At 42.0% G+C, this 15,950-nt stretch overlaps 1 protein-coding gene and 1 pseudogene across 35 annotated transcripts in view; both read left to right on the top strand.

Moving 5' to 3' along the window:
* The window catches only part of LOC120817097 (protocadherin alpha-C2), a 161,443-nt gene that overhangs the window by 95,640 nt on the left and 49,853 nt on the right, over window positions 1-15,950 (top strand). Inside the window, exon 1 of one of the 34 annotated variants that reach the window (XM_040172919.2) lies at window positions 3,567-6,322. The exons of 30 other annotated variants lie outside the window; for them this stretch is intronic. In XM_040172919.2, coding sequence (XP_040028853.2) covers window positions 3,713-6,322 — 2,610 coding nt within the window. In that variant the 5' untranslated portion in view covers window positions 3,567-3,712. Of the gene's footprint in view, window positions 1-3,566; window positions 6,323-6,972; window positions 9,503-9,761; window positions 12,612-13,334; window positions 15,827-15,950 lie in introns of those variants that run through there. 3 more of the 34 variants (XM_040172908.2, XM_040172917.2, XM_078101276.1) reach the window with 3 other exon arrangements.
* On the top strand, window positions 611-3,576 carry LOC120817104 (protocadherin alpha-5 pseudogene; annotated as a pseudogene). Its single transcript, XR_013467400.1, has one exon. The product of XR_013467400.1 is annotated as a protocadherin alpha-5 pseudogene (transcript).

Below are 15,950 nucleotides of genomic sequence, written 5' to 3'. Positions count from 1 at the left end.
CGTTTTCAAAATGACTGATATTTTGAATTTAACATTTTCGTATTTTTTCCATCTCGCCTTGAGAATACATCACCTTCAGAATATCTACACAGGGTTTTAATACGTTTCTCTGCCTTAGAGCGTTGCTACGATATATCTATTTAGGGGTCGTGGACTTTGACTCCTGATACGGGTATAATACTAATGTTAGGTCTGGAATGTAATTAACCGGGTTGGCCAAATATGTAATCCCGTTTTCAAAAAGGAGAAGCACCCACTGGTGTGTGTTGGTTATTATATTTTATTTTACAATGGATCAACAGTTTATTTGGCATAACTTGTTCTCGACTCAAGTCCGTTTTGCATACTACATCAGCATAATGATAATCTATGGTTCTGAAACACGTGGCGAATACAATGCTGCGTAATCAGTGCACCGAGTACACTCAGTAAAGAAGAGCATTTTGTAATCTATAACTAAATAATTATTTTATCACTCTGATTTGAATAGATGTTTGAATGCTTTTTTTAAATCATTGTAAGTATTTTAAACGGCCAGGAGGCGACAGTGTAGACCGTACACCGCCAGCAAGTCGATGACGTGTATAGAAGCCAATCCCACATTTAAAAGGATCACCATTTGTGTCAGTTCTTTGTTAGAATGAAACGCAGGGCGAAGACAGATGGACATAATGGCACAAGATTTGGGCTTTCCCACTTTCGTTTGGGTTCAATGAACGAACGGGACGTGATTTAAGGATCTATGCGTTGTTCTTGTTACTGGAATTATGTATCTGCCGGGAAGAAAGACCTCCATCTGGATATATCTGCTTGTTGTCTTGGAGTGTAACTGTGGAGCGGTATCCGCACAGCTGTCGTATTCGGTATTTGAGGAGGTAAACCTTGGGACTTCTGTTGGGAATATTGCCAAGGATCTGAATCTGAATGTGCAGGAATTGGAGTCGCGTATGTTTCAGATCGTTGCTGGCTCAAAGAAAAAGTATTTTGATGCAAATTTGAAAACGGGTTTTCTTTACGTCAGCGAGAGAATAGACCGAGAAGAGCTTTGTGCTAAAGCTGCAAAATGCACCATAAATGTGGAGGCTGTGATTAATAATCCACTGAAACTTTATCGTATCGAGATTAATGTTATTGACATAAATGATAACCCTCCCTCTTTCAGCGCCAAATCACAGACTATTGATATAGCAGAGAGTATATTGCCGGGTGCTACATTCCCTGTGCTGTCAGCCTACGATGCCGATGTAGCAAGAAACAGTATCAATACTTACAAGCTAAATCCAAATGAGTATATGTCTTTAGCTGTGCATAGAGGAGAGCGAGTGTCAGCCGAGTTAGTGCTTCAGAAAGCGTTAGACCGAGAAAAGCAAGCTTTAATTAAACTCACACTAACCGCTGTAGATGGAGGAACACCTCCTAAATCAGGCACTTCAGAGATAATTATTAATGTTTTGGATAACAACGATAATATACCGACCTTTACGAAATCATTGTATAAAACAAGCATGAAAGAAAATGCTCCTTTTGGCACGACAGTAGTAACGGTGACTGCAAATGACGCCGATGAGGGGACAAACAAAGACATTGTGTATTTACTGAATTCTAAGGATCAGGACCAGGTTTTTGATTTTTTTGAAATTGATTCAGAAACGGGAATAATAACCGTTAAAGGAAATATTGACTTTGAAAAAAATGCTGCCTTTGAAATTCGTGTGCAGGCTGCTGACAAAGGCCAGCCCCCATTAACAGCACAGTGTAAAGTACTCGTGGAGGTGGTGGATATGAATGACAATGCGCCTGACATCACGGTGACGTCACTGCTCAATACCGTGAAGGAAGACGCTGAAATTGGTACTGCAATTGCACTTGTTTCAATTCTGGACAGAGATGGGGGCAAAAACGGTGAAGTCAAATGTGAAGTATTGAATTCGGCCCCGTTTAAATTAGAGACAAATTATAGAAATTATTATTCTTTAGTAATTGGCAGAGCTCTAGACAGGGAACTCATTTCGCAGTACAATATCACTATCAAAGCTGTAGATGAAGGTACGCCCCCTATATCTTCTACCAGTGTGGTTATCATCCATGTTTCTGATGTAAATGACAATATCCCTCAGTTTTCAGAATCTGCAATTAATATATATGTGAGAGAAAATGGTCCTATTGGGGCAGTGTTGAAAGCAGTATCTGCAACTGATGCAGATGTTAGTGAAAATGGGAAAGTGAGGTTTTCCTTAGTCAGTGATAATAAATTAACTCTGTTATCTCCAATGGTTAACATCAAATCTGAGACTGGAGAAATAATCAGTCTGCAGTCGTTTAACCACGAGGAGTTAAAGACGTTTCAGTTTAAAGTTCAGGCCACAGACTCTGGTGTTCCTCCGCTCAGCAGCAACGTGACAGTGAACGTTTTAGTCCTGGATGAGAACGACAACAGTCCCACCATCCTCTTGCCCTATTCTGAGCACGGCTCCGTTAACAGTGAGAGCATCCCTTATTCTGCTGAAGCGGGATACTTTGTGGCAAAGATCAGGGCTGTAGACGCAGACTCTGGATACAACGCGCTGCTTTCTTATCACCTCTCTGAGCCCAAAGGAAACAACCTCTTCCGGATCGGAACCAGCACCGGAGAGATCAGAACTAAGAGGAGAATGAGTGACAATGACCTGAAGACTCACCCCTTGGTGGTGTTTGTGTCTGATAACGGAGAACCCTCCCTGTCAGCTACTGTGTCTATTGACGTGGTGGTGGTTGAAAGCACAGCTGACATCCAGACTCAGTTCAGATATGTTCCCCTAAAGGACGACAGCTTCTCTGACTTAAACCTGTATCTGCTGATCGGCATTGTGTCAGTGTCGGTGATCTTTCTGCTGAGCCTCGTCAGTTTAATAGCTGTCAAATGCCACAGGACAGACGGCAGCTTCAGCAGGTACAGCGCCCCAATGATCACCACCCACCCGGACGGGAGCTGGTCTTACTCTAAATCTACTCAGCAGTACGACGTGTGTTTCAGCTCAGACACACTGAAGAGTGACGTAGTGGTTTACCCCGCACCTTATCCGCAAGTAGATGGTGAGCTGATCAGTATTAATGGAGGAGATACCTTTACCAGAACACAGACTTTACCAAACAAAGACAAGGTAAGATATGATCATGTTGACATTAATCAAAACAAGAGTTTTCTGCTTGTTGGTCCGTTTGCTACAGAGAAACTCTTATTGTGCCAAGCAAAGTGTTTATCCTCACCCCATTGATATATTTTATACTCTTTTTTTTGGATGAAGATCGTTTCATCTAAGAAACACTTGACTATAACTAAGTTTGTACATTTTAAGTCTGAATTAAGTAAACTTTATTCACTTCGGCACAATATGAATTAACGCTGCCCTTTGGTGCTGTCCATGGTGCTGGGACAATCTATTTTTTTTTCGTGCTGTCCTTGGTGCAGATTCTTTAATATATATTGAATGTTTATTAAGTATGAGTATAAAGCAATTAAACAAAACTACATCCAAACATCTAAACAACAACCACAATGTACTGAACTACTTTTTAAAACAGCACAACACAAACTATGAACGTCGAGATGAAGACTTACCACATCCACCCAATGTATTTCACTCTCTCATTCATTAATGCCGGTTCCTGTTCAGTGATTAAAAAGAGAGGAATTCGTTTTTTTGGGCCGTCTTTTTGAATACAGCATCACGAGATGTCGCTAAAGACCACGCAACAATATTGTGTTCACCGTTCAGAAACTCCTCCTCCATGTATGACAGTAATAAAACGTCACCACCTGGCAGTGCTTTGTGAAAATAGCGTAGCGAAGCCCTGCAGAGGGAGGACCCTGAACGAGAATGGATTGATAAAAAAAGCTGTTTTTTATTTTAGTGGAGAGTCTGAAAGAAAGAAATCCGAATTTATTGCTTCACCTTCAACAGCGATGGCTGTTTGGGAACGATGGGATTTTCTCGGATGTATTTTTTTCACCCTGCTTTGTCTCTCGGACCGGTCCGTTGCTCAGATTTCCTATTCTATTTTCGAGGAGGTGGACAAAGGAACAGCGGTGGGAAACCTCGCTAAGGATTTAAATCTCAATGTGCAGCAGCTCTTTTCCACGGGGCTTCAGATCACTTCTGGAAACAACAATCGGTATTTTGACATAAATCAGGAATCTGGAGTACTTTTCGTTAGGGAGAGGATAGATCGGGAGGTGCTTTGTCCTAATACGGTAAAATGCTCTTTAAACATAGAAGCCGCGACGAGTAGCCCGCGTAGCCTCCATCGAATTGAAGTTTCTATTAAAGATGTTAATGACAATGCACCATCTTTTCTGGAAGAAATTAATTCAATTGATCTATACGAGTCCTCGTATGTCGGAGAAAGGCATCCACTGCCGATTGCCTATGACGCAGACGCAGGCGCTAACTCAGTGAAGTCTTACAAATTAAGCCCGAATGAACACTTTACTTTAGATATACAGAACGGTGGTGACCAGAGTTTGTCCGCTGAATTGGTGCTGCAGAAAGGATTAGATCGAGAAAAACAGGCTGTTATTGAACTCACGCTGACTGCAATAGACGGCGGAAAACCTCCCAAAACGGGAAACGTACAGATACAAGTTAATGTACTGGATGTTAACGACAATTCACCTGTTTTCAGTAAATCTCTTTATAAGGTCCAAGTTTCAGAAAATGAAAATGCTGGAACAACGTTGTTAGCACTTTCTGCTACTGATTTGGATGACGGAGTTAATGGTCAAATTGTGTACTCTTTCACAGAAAAGAGGCGTTTTAATCCCGATGACGTATTTTCCCTGAATGAGAGTACAGGAGAAATTAAAGTCAAAGGAAACATCGATTATGAGGAGAATCAAGCATATGAGATTCGTGTCCAAGCACGGGATAAAGGCACTCCTCCTCGCAGCGCACACAGCAAGATTTTAGTTGAAGTTATCGATGTCAATGATAATGCTCCAGAAATCTCAGTTTCATCAATAATGCGTCCAGTGAAAGAGGATGCTGAAATAGGGACAGTTGTTGCTATGGTGACTATCACTGATCACGATGGCGGCAAGAATGGTCTGACATACTGTAAAATTATAGGGTCTCTGCCATTTAAATTAAAATCAAATTATAAAAACTATTATTCGTTGTTGGTTGACGGACCTCTTGACAGAGAGAGTGTTTCACAGTTTAATGTTTCAATTATAGCTACTGACGAAGGGATTCCCTCATTGTCAAGCACAAGCGTCATAAATGTTAAGGTTTCTGACGTTAATGATAATCCTCCTCGATTCCTGGGGCCTGTAATTAATGTTTATGTGAAAGAGAATAGCCCAATTGGAAATACTATTCACATACTCACGACACTTGATTCAGATTTAAATGAAAATGCAAAGGCAACGTACCATTTAATTAACAGTTCACCGAAGGAAACCCAGATATCTTCAATCATAAACATCAACTCGGAGACTGGAGATATAGTCAGTCTGCAGTCTTTCAACTATGAGAACATTAAAACGTTTCAGTTTAAAGTTCAGGCCACAGACTCTGGTGTTCCTCCGCTCAGCAGCAACGTGACTGTGAACGTTTTAGTCCTGGATGAGAACGACAACAGTCCCACCATCCTCTTGCCCTATTCTGAGCACGGCTCCGTTAACAGTGAGAGCATCCCCTATTCTGCTGAAGCGGGATACTTTGTGGCAAAGATCAGGGCTGTAGATGCAGACTCTGGATACAACGCGCTGCTTTCTTATCACCTCTCTGAGCCCAAAGGAAACAACCTCTTCCGGATCGGAACCAGCACGGGAGAGATCAGGACTAAGAGGAGAATGAGTGACAATGACCTGAAAACTCACCCCTTGGTGGTGTTGGTGTCTGATAACGGTGAACCCTCCCTGACAGCTACTGTGTCTATTGACGTGGTGGTGGTTGAAAGCACAGCTGACATCCAGACTCAGTTCAGACACGTTCCCCTGAAGGAGGACAGCTTCTCTGACTTAAACCTGTACCTGCTGGTCGCCATTGTGTCGGTGTCGGTGATCTTTCTGCTGAGCCTCGTCAGTTTAATAGCTGTCAAATGCCACAGGACAGACGGCAGCTTCAGCAGGTACAGCGCACCAATGATCACCACCCACCCGGACGGGAGCTGGTCTTACTCTAAATCTACTCAGCAGTACGACGTGTGTTTCAGCTCGGACACACTGAAGAGTGACGTAGTGGTTTACCCCGCACCTTATCCGCAAGTAGATGGTGAGCTGATCAGTATTAATGGAGGAGATACCTTTACCAGAACACAGACTTTACCAAACAAAGACAAGGTAAGATATGATCATGTTGACATTAATCAAAACAAGAGTTTTCTGCTTGTTGGTCCGTTTGCTACAGAGAAACTCTTATTGTGCTAAGCAAAGTGTTTATCCTCACCCCATTGATATATGTTTTACTCTTTTTTGGTTGAAGATCGTTTCATCTAAGAAACACTTGACCATAACTAAGTTAATACATATTTTAAGTCTTAATTAAGTAAACTTTATTCACTTCGGCACAATATGAATGAATGCTGCCCTTTGGTGCTGTCTATGGTGCTGGGACAATCTCTTTTTTTTTCGTGCTGTCCTTGGTGCAGATTCTTCAATCTATATTGACCGTTTAGTAAGTGATGATAAAGCAATGAAACAAAACTACATCCAAACATCTAAACAACAACCACAACGTACTGAACTACTTTTTAAAACCGCACAACACAAACTATGAACGTCGAGATAAAGATTTACCAAATCCACCCAATGTATTTCACTCTCTCATTCATTAATGCCGGTTCCTGTTCAGTGATTAAAAAGAGAGGAATTCGATTTTTTGGGCCGTCTTTTTGAATACAGCATCACGAGATGTCGCTAAAGACCACGCAACAATATTGTGTTCACCGTTCAGAAACTCCTCCTCCATGTGTGACAGTAATAAAACGTCACCATCTGGCAGTGCTTTGTGAAAATAGCGTAGCGAAGCCCTGCAGAGGGAGGACCCTGAACGAGAATGGATTGATAAAAAAAGCTGTTTTTTATTTTAGTGGAGAGTCTGAAAGAAAGAAATCCGAATTTATTGCTTCACCTTCAACAGCGATGGCTGTTTGGGAACGATGGGATTTTCTCGGATGTATTTTTTTCACCCTGCTTTGTCTCTCGGACCGGTCCGTTGCTCAGATTTCCTATTCTATTTTCGAGGAGGTGGACAAAGGAACAGCGGTGGGAAACCTCGCTAAGGACTTAAATCTCAATGTGCAGCAACTGTTTTCCACGGGGCTTCAGATAACTTCTGGAAACAACAATCGGTATTTTGACATAAATCAGGAATCTGGAGTACTTTTCGTTAGGGAGAGGATAGATCGGGAGGTGCTTTGTCCTAATACGGTAAAATGCTCTTTAAACATAGAAGCCGCGACGAGTAGCCCGCGTAGCCTCCATCGAATTGAAGTTGCTATTAAAGATGTTAATGACAATACACCATATTTTCTGGAAGAAATAAATTCAATTGATCTTTACGAGTCCTCGTATGTCGGAGAAAGGCATCCACTGCCGATTGCCTATGACGCAGACGCAGGGGCTAACACAGTGAAGACTTACAAATTAAGCCCGAATGAACACTTTTCTTTAGATATACAGAACGGTGGTGACCAGAGAGTGTCCGCTGAATTGGTGCTGCAGAAAGCATTAGATCGAGAAAAACAGGCTGTTATTGAACTCACGCTGACTGCAATAGACGGCGGAAAACCTCCCAAATCGGGAAACTTACGGATACAAGTTAATGTACTGGATGTTAACGACAATTCACCTGTTTTCAGTAAATCTCTTTATAAGGTCCAAGTTTCAGAAAATGAAAATGCTGGCACAACGTTGTTGGCACTTTCTGCTACTGATTTGGATGACGGGGTTAATGGTAAATTTGTATTCTCTTTCACAGAAAAGGGGCATTTTAATCCTGATGACGTATTTTCCCTGAATGAGAGTACAGGAGAAATTAAAGTCAAAGGAAACATCGATTATGAGGAGAATCAAGCATATGAGATTCGTGTCCAAGCACGGGATAAAGGCACTCCTCCTCGCAGCGCACACAGCAAGATTTTAGTTGAAGTTATCGATGTCAATGATAATGCTCCAGAAATCTCAGTTTCATCAGTTATGAGTCCAGTGAAAGAGGATGCTGAAATAGGGACAGTTGTTGCTATGTTGACTATCACTGATCGAGATGGCGGCAAAAATGGTCTGACCTACTGTAAAATTATAGGGTCTGTGCCATTTAAATTAAAATCAAATTATAAAAACTATTATTCGTTGTTGGTTGACGGGCCTCTTGACAGAGAGAGTGTTTCACAGTTTAATGTTTCAATTATAGCTACTGACGAAGGGATTCCCTCATTGTCAAGCACAAGCGTCATAAATGTTAAGGTTTCTGACGTTAATGACAATCCTCCTCGATTCCTGGGGCCTGTAATTAATGTTTATGTGAAAGAGAATAGCCCGATTGGAAATACTATTCACATACTCACGACACTTGATTCAGATTTAAATGAAAATGCAAAGGCAACGTACCATTTAATAAACAGTTCACCGAAGGAAACCCAGATATCTTCAATGATAGACATCAACTCGGAGACTGGAGATATAGTCAGTCTGCAGTCTTTCAACTATGAGAACATTAAAACGTTTCAGTTTAAAGTTCAGGCCACAGACTCTGGTGTTCCTCCGCTCAGCAGCAACGTGACTGTGAACGTTTTAGTCCTGGATGAGAACGACAACAGTCCCACCATCCTCTTGCCCTATTCTGAGCACGGCTCCGTTAACAGTGAGAGCATCCCCTATTCTGCTGAAGCGGGATACTTTGTGGCAAAGATCAGGGCTGTAGACGCAGACTCTGGATACAACGCGCTGCTTTCTTATCACCTCTCTGAGCCCAAAGGAAACAACCTCTTCCGGATCGGAACCAGCACCGGAGAGATCAGGACTAAGAGGAGAATGAGTGACAATGACTTGAAGACTCACCCCTTGGTGGTGTTGGTGTCTGATAACGGAGAACCCTCCCTGTCAGCTACTGTGTCTATTGACGTGGTGGTGGTTGAAAGCACAGCTGACATCCAGACTCAGTTCAGACATGTTCCTCTAAAGGAGGACAGCTTCTCTGACTTAAACCTGTATCTGCTGATCGCCATTGTTTCGGTGTCGGTGATCTTTCTGCTGAGCCTCGTCAGTTTAATAGCTGTCAAATGCCACAGGACAGACGGCAGCTTCAGCAGGTACAGCGCCCCAATGATCACCACCCACCCGGACGGGAGCTGGTCTTACTCTAAATCTACTCAGCAGTACGACGTGTGTTTCAGCTCGGACACACTGAAGAGTGACGTAGTGGTTTACCCTGCACCTTATCCGCAAGTAGATGGTGAGCTGATCAGTATTAATGGAGGAGACACATTTAACAGAACTCAGACGTTACCCAACACAGATAAGGTAAGAACCACAAAGAAGGATCACTGTATTGTTAACATCCAGCTTCCGTTAGTCATAGTAACAATGATATTTATATAAACTCTCTGGAAATACGATGTCTTGACAAACATCCACAGTTTTCTTGTTATAATGATGACAAAAACGCTGTCTTTGGTTCTGAATTCCCTCTGCACTTTTGTCTTTGTGGCCCATGGTTGACTTTATGGTTAACAGATATCACTCCACCGTGTCATCGGTATTACGTTTAAAGTGAAAATATGATATAATCAGTGCTTTATTCATTTTCTCAACCCGTTTTTACCTTAGAATCCCCAACAAAAATCACACAGTTGATCAAATATTCGCTGCTTAATGCAGTACTTTGCTTCATTATCTTTCGTTAGTAATTGATACAATTGTTCAAAGAAATAATAATGACACATATTTTTTCCTTCATTTATGAAAACATACCAACTCATCCGTCGAGGATAGTGACCTAAACATTGTGGTCTATCAAAAGAACGCATGATGTCGCTCGAGACCACACATTTATTCGTGTTAATTAAATACGTAACACTCCTTCGTTGTCCGTGAAATGACACACAGCCTGTACGTTCCGTGAGGGCTGGGTTATTTATCCACATCGCCTCATGAGGTGGACCACAAATGACGAAAGAGTTGGATTTTCTTGTGGATATTTCCCGTTTTTATGGATGAATGACGTCTTCTGGTCGGATTTTCTCCACTAAACAAAAGGATGAGTCGCCAACACTATAGAGTGGCAGTATGGATGTACGCCATTCTTCTTTGTTTATCGGACCGGTCTGCAGCTCAGGTTTCCTATTCAATTCCCGAGGAGGTTGACAAAGGCACCGCAGTGGGAAATCTTGTCAAAGATTTAAACATTAATACACAGCAACTGGAAGAACGGGGATTTCGGATTGTGTCGGGATACAGTAAGAAATATTTCGACGCAAATTTAAGAACAGGGTTGTTGGCTGTTAACGACAGAATAGACCGCGAAGAGCTTTGTCCGAATTTACCCAAGTGCTCCTTAAGTATAGAGGTACTATTGAGCCATCCCATGAATATTTATCGCATTGAAGTCAGCATCGTTGACATCAATGATAATGCACCATTGTTTCGCGAGCAAATCCATGTGTTTAATATATCCGAGTCTTCTTCAACGGGAGAGCGGTATCCGCTCCCGATAGCTCAGGATGCAGACACCGGCAGCAATACAGTGAAATCCTACAAGTTAAGTCCGAACGATCATTTCTCCATAGAAGTCAGTGTCGGAGTGGAGAGTGCGTCCGCTGAGTTAGTGCTGCAGAAAGCGTTAGACCGAGAAAAGCGACCCACCATTTACTTAACATTAACCGCTGTAGACGGAGGAAAACCCGCAATGTCTGGCACTATGCAGATTATTGTGAATGTAATAGATGTTAATGATAACACGCCTTCGTTTAGCAAGTCTCTTTATAAAGTAAGAGTCAGCGAAAATGCTCCAATAGGCACAAAAATACTGACACTAAATGCAACGGATTTAGACGAAGGTCTACATGCAGACATCAGATATGCTTTAATGGAGAGAGGAAATGTGAACTCCCCTCAACAATTCACTGTTAGTCCGGAAAGTGGTGAAATCACACTGAATGCTAATTTGGATTTTGAGGAAAGCAATGCATATGAATTAAGAGTAAAAGCAACAGACCAGGGGGCTTCCCCCCGCGTTGGTTATTCTAAAGTACTGGTAGAGGTGGTCGATATCAACGACAATTCGCCAGAAATCTCTGTCACTTCACTAATGAGTACAGTGAAGGAAAATGCTGAAATTGGAACGGTCATTGCATTGGTGACTGTGACGGATAAAGATGGAGGGAAAAATGGCCTTACTACTTGTAAAATTATAGACTCAGTCCAGTTCACACTAAAATCTACTTACAAAAACTATTACTCACTGATAGTTGATGGACTCCTTGACAGAGAGCTTGTAACACATTACAATGTAAGCATTACAGCTACGGATGACGGAATTCCGCCTCTTTCTAACACTGCTGTAATCACTGTGCAAATCTCTGATATTAACGACAACGCACCTCATTTCCCACAAACAGAAGTATATATTTACGTGAGGGAGAATAGTAAGGTGGGAGATATATTAACAAGAATTAGTGCACAGGATGCAGATGAAAATACAAATGCTAAATTGACGTATTCATTAATGAATAATTACCGGGAGAAATCTCCAATTTCATCGATGGTAAACATCAACTCAGAGACTGGAGACATAGTCACCCTTCAGTCTTTTAACAACGAAGAGTTAAAAACGTTTCAGTTTAAAGTCCAGGCCACAGACTCTGGTGTTCCTCCGCTCAGCAGCAACGTGACTGTGAACGTTTTAGTCCTGGATGAGAACGACAACAGTCCCACCATCCTCTTGCCCTATTCTGAGCACGGCTCCGTTAACAGTGAGAGCATCCCCTATTCTGCTGAAGCGGGATACTTTGTGGCAAAGATCAGGGCTGTAGACGCAGACTCTGGATACAACGCGCTGCTTTCTTATCACCTCTCTGAGCCCAAAGGAAACAACCTCTTCCGGATCGGAACCAGCACCGGAGAGATCAGGACTAAGAGGAGAATGAGTGACAATGACCTGAAGACTCACCCCTTGGTGGTGTTGGTGTCTGATAGCGGTGAACCCTCCCTGTCAGCTACTGTGTCCATTGACGTGGTGGTGGTTGAAAGCACAGCTAACATCCAGACTCCGTTCAGACATGTTCCCGTAAAGGAGGACAGCTTCTCTGACTTAAACCTGTACCTGCTGATTGGCATTGTGTCGGTGTCGGTGATCTTTCTGCTGAGCCTCGTCAGTTTAATAGCTGTCAAATGCCACAGGACAGACGGCAGCTTCAGCAGGTACAGCGCCCCAATGATCACCACCCACCCGGACGGGAGCTGGTCTTACTCTAAATCTACTCAGCAGTACGACGTGTGTTTCAGCTCAGACACACTGAAGAGTGACGTGGTTGTATACCCCGCACCGTATCCTCTAATAGATGGTGAGCTGATAAGTATTAATGGAGGAGACACTTTTACCAGAACACAGACTTTACCCAACAAAGACAAGGTAAGAACCATAAAGCCTATCTTTGCTGGATGTGTGTATGCAATTTTAAAAATAATACGTAATTCCATTGATTCTTACGATTTCACAAATTCTCACATGTATTCTACAGTAGTTTAACGTTCTGACTTGGCTACAAGCAGCTCGTCAGTGGATTCATCGAGTTTATGTACAGCGCTTTCGGTGGTGCTGAAGTGAATCCCTGCATCCTCTGGCTTATTCAAACTCTCTATATCTATCTATACGCATCAATACGAATATGTCCTTTCTTATTTGTATACCTTAAGGATTTGTTGGTTGACTAATTAAGTAATTACTAAAAGTATATCAAAGTACATTTAGCCTGATATTGTCTTAAAATAAAACGAGTTGTTTTTAATACACTATGGACAGAACTATTGAAAGGCTATTATATTATATTTAATTTTGCATTTTGTTTAAATAAGCTGAAATGAATACAAATAGGATATATATATATATATATATATATATATATATATATATATATATATATATATATATATATATATATATATATATATATATATATATATTTATTCATGCTCTTATGGCAGATGTCATTACACTTAAAATCGATAAGGTATCGCTATCTTTAGTTATCCTACATTTACCACATGATGTCGCAGGAGACCGCAGATATGATTGTCAGAATTTAAGTAGAACCCCTCCCTGCACAGGACGTCTAACAATGTCATTGCCCAGCAGTTAAGAGATACACTGGTATTGCTCGGTCGGGAGAAGGGCTGCTGCTTCGAGGATCGTGTTCATGACGGAAATATGCATTAGCTGCAAATACAGGATACGTGGGATTTAGTGGTTATTCTACCACGATGGGAAGCAAGGAATATTCCTGGATTCATATTGTTGCGCTGCTGTTTCTTTGTGACTCGTCTTCTTCGCAATTATCTTACTCGATATCCGAGGAGGTGAACAAAGGCACCGTCGTGGGAAATATTGCAAAGGATCTACACCTGAATGTACACGATCTTGAAACGAGGGATCTACGTATTGTTTCGAGTTACAGTAAGACATTATTTAACGTAAATTTGCGGACCGGAACAATTTTTGTTAACGAGAGGATTGACAGAGAGGAGCTTTGTTCAAAAACCGCACAATGCTTGTTGAGAATACAGGCTGTTTTAAGTAATCCTATGAATGTACACCGCATCGAGGTCACCGTTTTAGACGTAAATGATAACTCGCCAGGATTTATTGACCAGTCGTATTCGTTAAACATCTCCGAATCAATGTCACCGGGAGAACGATATCTTCTACCGATAGCAGTGGACGCAGATATAGGCAGTAACTCAGTGAAGAGTTATAAGCTAAGCCAAAATGATTATTTCTCGCTCGATGTGCAGAGCGGTGAACACGGAGTGTCTGCCGAGTTGGTACTGGAGAAATCTTTAGACCGAGAAAAACAGTCGGTGGTATCGCTTGATTTTAACGCTGTGGATGGGGGGAAACCTGCTAGATCGGGGTCAATGCAGATCATTGTAAATGTAATAGATTCAAATGATAATACACCAATTTTTGAAAAACCACTTTATAAAGTAAGTGTTAGTGAAAACACTTCATATGGAAACGTAATAATTAGGTTAAATGCAACGGATTTGGACGAGGGCATGAACAGTAAAATCCTTTACTCATTGATAAAACGAGGAAATATTGATCCAACAAATGAGTTCGGTCTAAATTCAGAAACAGGAGAAATCACTGTGAAGGGCAGTTTAGATTTTGAGGAGACGTCTGCTTATGAAGTTAGAGTCCAAGCAACTGACAAAGGCGCCACTCCTCGTAGTTCGCATGCTAAACTACTAATACAGATAATTGATGTGAACGATAATGCCCCAGAAATATATGTGACGTCACTCATGACCCCAGTAAAAGAAGATGCCGAACTGGGGACCGTCGTTGCTTTGGTTACATTGAGGGACAAAGATGGAGGAAAAAATGGCGTGGCTAATTGTAGAGTAGTTGGCTCTGTTCCATTTAAGCTGCAGTCCAGCTACAAAAATGACTATTCATTAATAGTAGATGGACCTCTGGACAGAGAAAACACTTCTATTTACAACCTGACTGTTACAGCCACAGATGAAGGAAGTCCACCTCTGTCCAGTATCAAGGTCATTACTGTTCATGTTTCCGATGTCAATGACAATGCACCTCGATTTATGGAGCCTGTGATTCATGTATATGTAAAAGAAAATAGTCCAGTTGGCTATAATATTGCTAAGATACATGCAATTGATCCTGACGAAGACAGTAATTCAAAACTGACCTACAAACTGTTAAACAGTTCGCCAAGAAATATTCTAATTTCGTCAATGATAAACATCAACTCGGAGACTGGAGAAATAGTAACTCTGCAGTGTTTTAACCACGAGGAGTTAAAAACGTTTCAGTTTAAAGTTCAGGCCACAGACTCTGGTGTTCCTCCGCTCAGCAGCAACGTGACTGTGAACGTTTTAGTCCTGGATGAGAACGACAACAGTCCCACCATCCTCTTGCCATATTCTGAGCACGGCTCCGTTAACAGTGAGAGCATCCCCTATTCTGCTGAAGCGGGATACTTTGTGGCAAAGATCAGGGCTGTAGACGCAGACTCTGGATACAACGCGCTGCTTTCTTATCACCTCTCTGAGCCCAAAGGAAACAACCTCTTCCGGATCGGAACCAGCACCGGAGAGATCAGGACTAAGAGGAGAATGAGTGACAATGACCTGAAAACTCACCCCTTGGTGGTGTTGGTGTCTGATAACGGAGAACCCTCCCTGTCAGCTACTGTGTCTATTGACGTGGTGGTGGTTGAAAGCACAGCTGACATCCAGACTCAGTTCAGACATGTTCCCCTAAAGGAGGACAGCTTCTCTGATTTAAACCTGTATCTGCTGATCGCCATTGTGTCGGTGTCGGTGATCTTTCTGCTGAGCCTCGTCAGTTTAATAGCTGTCAAATGCCACAGGACAGACGGCAGCTTCAGCAGGTACAGCGCCCCAATGATCACCACCCACCCGGACGGGAGCTGGTCTTACTCTAAATCTACTCAGCAGTACGACGTGTGTTTCAGCTCGGACACACTAAAGAGTGACGTAGTGGTTTACCCTGCACCTTATCCGCAAGTAGATGGTGAGCTGATCAGTATAAATGGAGGAGACACTTTTACCAAAACACAGACTTTACCCAACAAAGACAAGGTAAGAACCATTAAGGCTATATTTGGTGGATGTGAGAATGCATTCTTAAAAATAATACGTAATTCCATTGATTCTTACGATTTTACATTTTTTTTCATTCAGTTTTCAATAAACACAAACATGC

Source organism: Gasterosteus aculeatus, chromosome 4, assembly GCF_964276395.1.
Source record: "Gasterosteus aculeatus chromosome 4, fGasAcu3.hap1.1, whole genome shotgun sequence".
In the NCBI taxonomy this organism is placed as follows: Eukaryota; Metazoa; Chordata; class Actinopteri; order Perciformes; family Gasterosteidae; genus Gasterosteus; species Gasterosteus aculeatus.
This window is presented reverse-complemented; position numbering and strand designations above follow the sequence as displayed.